The 5,348-nt window shown below is 53.5% G+C and overlaps 1 protein-coding gene across 1 annotated transcript; it reads right to left on the bottom strand.

Moving 5' to 3' along the window:
* Nucleotides 1-4,557: 4,557 nt before the first annotated feature.
* LOC122377467 lies at nucleotides 4,558-5,100 on the bottom strand. Its single transcript, XM_043357521.1, has one exon. The coding sequence runs from the start codon at nucleotides 5,098-5,100 to the stop codon at nucleotides 4,558-4,560; it is 543 nt and encodes a 180-aa protein (XP_043213456.1).
* Between the last annotated feature and the right edge of the window lie 248 nt (nucleotides 5,101-5,348).

Here is a 5,348-nt window from a genome sequence, read left to right as displayed (position 1 = left end):
CTGGCTCGCGATCGTCATCTTGTTCCGTGTCGCCCATTTTGCGAGGAGGTCCGCCGAGTGTTGAGCCGCGGCTAGAGCTGCCTGGATTGTCGCGCCGGCGCTGAGTGTGGCAGTGTCATCGGCGTACATGAATATGTCCGTTCGGGGGGCACGGCGAAGGTCGGCGATGAGGTCGGCAGCCCATATGGTGTAGAGGGTGGGGGCGAGGACCGAGCCCTGGGGGAGGTCCGCTCTGAAGGGGCGCTCCCTGCTTCTCACCCCGTTCACCTCCACACAGGCGCGCCGGTCCCTGAGCAGCCTGAAGATCCACCGCGCCATGCAGTAGGGGAGGTGGCGCAGCAGCTTGGCGTACAGCATCTTGTGGTCGATGGTGTCGTATGCGCGCGCGAAGTCGTAGGCGACCAAGACGAACTTATCAGCGGTGACGCCGTCGACCGGTCTCCCTCGTGCCTTCGGCTTGTTCCAGCCATCCTGGACTGACTGGACCAGCCTGGCCAGGTTATCCTCCGCTGCACGGCCGCGGCGGAATCCCACCTGCTCCGGGGGGATCAGGCGGTGGAGATCGCAGAGATGAGTGAGCCGGGCCGCCACCATCCGCTCGGCCAGCTTTGCCACACAGCTGGTGAGGGCGATTGGGCGGTAGCTTGATACCTCCTTCGGGTCCTTGCCGGCCTTCGGTATTGGGATGATAACCGCCCTCCTCCAGTCCGCGGGGATCTCGGCGAGCGCCCAGCTCTTGTTGATGAGTTGGAGCAACCCGTCCCTGGCTCGGGGGCCCAGGTGCTGTAGGTGCTCCGCGCACACTCCGTCCGGGCCCGGGGCCTTCTTGGGCTTCAGCTTCCGGAGCTGGGCGTCGAGCTCCGCGGCGGAGAAGGGCTGGCAGGCGTCAGTCCTTTGATTTTGACATGTGCAGGGGGCGCGTCTGAGTCTTTTCAGCTCGGCCTTGGTGAGTTTGTCCCATTTCTTCCGTCTCACGTGTTTGCTGACAGCGGCGTATGTCGAGACGAAGGCCTCGGCCTTGCTGCGGTCCCCCACGGCCTCGCGGCCGCGGTCCCCGTTAACAGCTTGGCCGGGAGCAAACGTCTGTGCTGCGCCCTCCATCTTGCGAAGGACTTTAGTGACACGGCCGAGACTTGTTGGCTTGTTCAGTTCTTCGGATGCGAACTTCCTGATTGACTTCTTCCTGGCTGTTTCTTCTGCGGCGGCCGCGTTCCGCTTCTTGAGTTTCCAAACCTCGCGATTTTCTTCGGTGGGGGAACGTCGCAGGGCTGCTCTCGCCTCCCGGCGCTCCGCCACCGCAGCCGACAGCTCGGGGTCGAGGGCCCACGGTTTAGGGTCCGCTCTGGCACCTCGAGGGATGTGGCGGGCGCTGGCGTTCATCAGCGTGTCCGCCAGATGCTTGGCCATCTGATCTGTGGGCTGGTCGGGCCGGGGGAGAGATGCGAACTTCGATTCGCACTCCTCGGTGTACGCCGTCCAGTCCGCCGTCCAGTCTCCACCTTGACCCTCTTAGCGTCCCAGAGTCGGTACTGGTAGAGGTGCGCGTTCTCTGCCGAGCCGTCCCGCAGGTGAACGAGCAGGTTCTGTAGGCCGACCAGCGTCTCAGCTGGCACCTGAGGTCAGGGGAGGGTAGGGGAGGTCAGTGGTGTACTGGTGTCTGACATAGACCAGCGGGCAGGGGGGAGGGGAGAGGGAGAGGAGTCTGGTGGCGCAGTAGGACCGTTCCGCGCTTGAAAGTGGACACATCTGAGGACCGTTCCGCGCGCACTGACACTGCCTCTAGAACCGTTCTGCGAGCAGTCAGACATGCAGACCGGATTGATATTTTGAAACTTTGGCATAATAAACTTTAATTAATTCGACACAGGTAGCCTAACCGCGTGTGTTTTTTATATCGCGGACAAAAAAGTGGGGATTTTTAGGGTTAAGCAGGGAGTCACCGATGTTAGATCCCTCTCTGGGTCCTTTCATAGGTCACGGTCCTGACCCGAGATAGCTGAGCTGTGTCGCAGCCCAGACCTCAGACAGCTGAACTGTGCACGCCGTCGGCTCGGACGTCAGTCGCCACAGCCGCTGACGCCAGTGTCCAAACAGCTCCAAACAATATAATATCCGGCCCTGTATAGCAGGATAAGCCATCAGAGGCGGGAGTGATCAATGGAGGGACGCGAAACACTAACGCCAAGGGGATGACAACTGCTGAGGAATAAAGAAACTACATGCAGGTACACTGGGAACACGTCATGCTGGAGTTGACGTGTTCCCAGCCCGTCCTGTACCATGCAGCCCGTCCCGGTGATCACTCCCGCCTCTAATGGCTTATCCTGCTATACAGGGCCAGATATTGTTTGGAGCTGTTTGGACACTGGCGTCAGCGGCTGTGGCGACTGACGGCCGAGCCGACGGCGTGCACAGCTCAGCTGTCTGAGGTCAGGGCTGCGACACAGCTCAGCTATCTCGGGTCAGGACCGTGACCTCCTATGAAAGGACCCAGAGAGGGATCTAACATCGGTGACTCCCTGCTTAACCCTAACAATCCCTATTTTTTTCTCCGGGCTATAAAAAACACATGCGCGCTATAAAAAAAACATCCCTATCAACCAGTCCCAAACAGTGTACCTACCAAATTTGAGCGCAATCGGCGTGGCAGTCCAGGGTTCAAGATATATGAGCAACCCAAAATCGCTACTGCAGCAGAATAACGAACACTCTTGGCCCTTCACGTCGCACGTGTCACGACGCTCACCATGATACATCAGTTGTAGTCAATAACTCACCAAGATACATCAGTTGTAGTCAATAACGAGATGGAAGGGATAGGATTACGCGCAACAAAGAGTAACGCAGGTCAATCAGCCCAGCGGTTGCTGACTTACAAGCCTATTAAAAACGTTACAGGAATACGCTTCGCTAGCTCAATCGTAATAGAGTAGAATCATTACATATATGCAATTGCTACTATTTCCTGGTTTTCTTTATAGGCCAAGGCTTGGTAACTGATAACTCTGCTGCCCTGTAATGGGTCCGGCCCGCTGTGGCGAGTGAAGACACTCACCCTGACTGACTGGACTGCCAGCCGAGACGCTGCTGACTCTGGTGGTGAATGGTGAGCGGAAGAGGAGAAAGCTTACGCCAAAGCTGAAGCAACTCTACATTGCTGTACAGCTACATAGGAGACATCTCTGTCCACTTTAATTTCACATATGTCCCTCTCAGTTTTCCAAACACTGCAGGTTTTGGAGAGGCAGCCATGTCCAGCCTCACCACAGTTGATGCATTTTGGAGAGCAAGTCCCTTCATGTTCTTAGAGGCACAGTTCAGACATATACTCTCAGCCTTACACCTTTCCTGTGCATGTCCGTATTTCCCACAGTTGTGGCAAAGAAGTGGGTTTGGTATGTACTTCTTGACTGGGTACCTGACATAGTCAAATTGGAGCTGTGAGGGACATGTTGGGGTGTTGAAGGTAAGAAGAAGAGTGGGCGTGCGCTGAACTTCCTCCCCTACCTTCCTCGTGAATCATTTTACGCCAACCACACCAAACTCCTCCAACCAACCGCAGATCTCCAACTCTGACAAGTCAATCAGGTCAGGTGCATGTATGATGCCCTTGCTCTGATTCAGTCTCGCGTCCCTCTGTACGACACACTCCTCACCACCAAAAAGTTGGCCTTTAAGAGTTTGTCTGTCTGAGCCTCGTTTTTGGTCTTGACTAGCAAAGACCCGTCTGCCATGAAGTTAGCTTTGGCCACTTTTTCCTGTCCGCCAAGAATGCCTCGGACGCAGGTTTGAAGTGAACCCATGGCCACCCTCTTTCCTTCACACTTTTCCCAGATGTAAGTTTGAGCTGCAGATAAACCCCCTGGGTTCCTTCATCTGCATCTCCCCAGAAACTCATTTCATCCACTCTTGTCCGTTTTAAGGCCCTTGGCCCCTCCATCACGTCCAATCCATATGCTTACTTACCGACCTCCGAATGCAACTATAAGTATTTTGTATTTATTCAGTTTATTGCCAACAGGACAGATTCCCAATGATAGGCAAGTACAAATGAAATGGCCTTGAATGAACTCAACAGCGAGAACCAGTTCAGCTGAGTTGGTGGAATATTCACCACCTTCCAGTTAATCGTCCTCTCTCAAAGACAATTAAATTAAAGAAAGGCAATAACCAAATAGCAACTTCTAGATCTTGACGCTTATGTCTCTCCTTTCCGGAAACGTCTTGAAGGGATTATCAGGGTTTAAAAATTGAAAGGAATCGGCATAAATTTCCAATCAATGAACTCCCCAGACTCTGCCGATTCTAAATATATGCATAAAATGTAAATTGGTACCAAAATTTGCGAGATATAGCCGTTTCAAAATTGACAAAATTGTACTTACTCACGCAAAACAAGTACTTGGGCGGCCAAGTTGGCCCATCACTAAAATGTAAACAAAGAGCAGCCTTGGGAAATTTCGCCAAGGCCGCCGCACCGCACTGTCGATTTCCACATGCTTACCAAAGTAGATGCTTACCAAAGTAGAAAGGAAAGAGGCAAAGGGAGCGGGTTGCTCATGGGATGCTGCCTCTTCTCAGTGTACGGACATGTTTATCATATCTGTTTTTGAAGGTATTGGTGTTCTTGCTCAGTACAACTTCAGATGGTAGTTGATTCCAGTGGTCCACCACTCTCGAAGTGAAGAATTGGTTCCGCCTGTGTAGCCGGTGTCTTGGCTTCTGTAGTTTGAGTGCATGTCCCCGCGTCCTCTGCATGTTCGCACCAGTCTCCATTCTCAGGAACTCCTCTCCAGCATTCACCTTGTCGAGCCCGTGCATCAGTTTGTATACCTCAATCATATCTCCCCTGATCCTTCGCTCTTCCAGTGTTGTCAGCTGGAGTTCCTTCAAACGATCCGGGTACGGAAGGTCGGCGAGTTCAGGGACGAGCTTCGTAGCCCTCCTCTGAACCCTCTCCAGCTTCATGATATCCTTTTGGAGGAACGGGGACCAGGCTTGTATGGCGTACTCCATGTGGGGGCGCACCAGGGTTTTGTAAATAGGCAGGAACATTCCCTTGTCCATGTAGGTGAATGTTTTCCTCACTCTTCCTAACATGGAGTTCGCTGCTGCTGCTGCTCTGGTCACTTGCTCTGAGACCTTGAGGTCCGATGTAATGACGATTCCCAGATCTTTTTCTTTTGCAGATGTATCAAGACATACACCTCCCATCATGTATGTGTATCCTGGGTTATTGGACCCAAAATGCATTACTTTGCACTTATCCTCGTTAAAGCTCAGAAGCCACTTCTTGGTCCATAGTTGCAGTCGGTGGATATCCTCTTGGAGGTCGATCCTGTCATTGG

The sequence above is a fragment of the Amphibalanus amphitrite genome, unplaced genomic scaffold (genome assembly GCF_019059575.1).
Source record: "Amphibalanus amphitrite isolate SeventyFive unplaced genomic scaffold, NRLGWU_Aamphi_draft 000045F_arrow, whole genome shotgun sequence".
Lineage (NCBI taxonomy): Eukaryota > Metazoa > Arthropoda > Thecostraca > Balanomorpha > Balanidae > Amphibalanus > Amphibalanus amphitrite.
Note: the sequence above shows the minus strand (reverse complement) of the source record. Positions and strands in the feature narration are given on the sequence as shown.

Coding starts and splice junctions, on each gene's coding strand:
- LOC122377467 (XM_043357521.1), bottom strand. CDS start 5,100: ATGTTAGGAAGAGTGAGGAAAACATTCACCTACATGGACAAGGGAATG.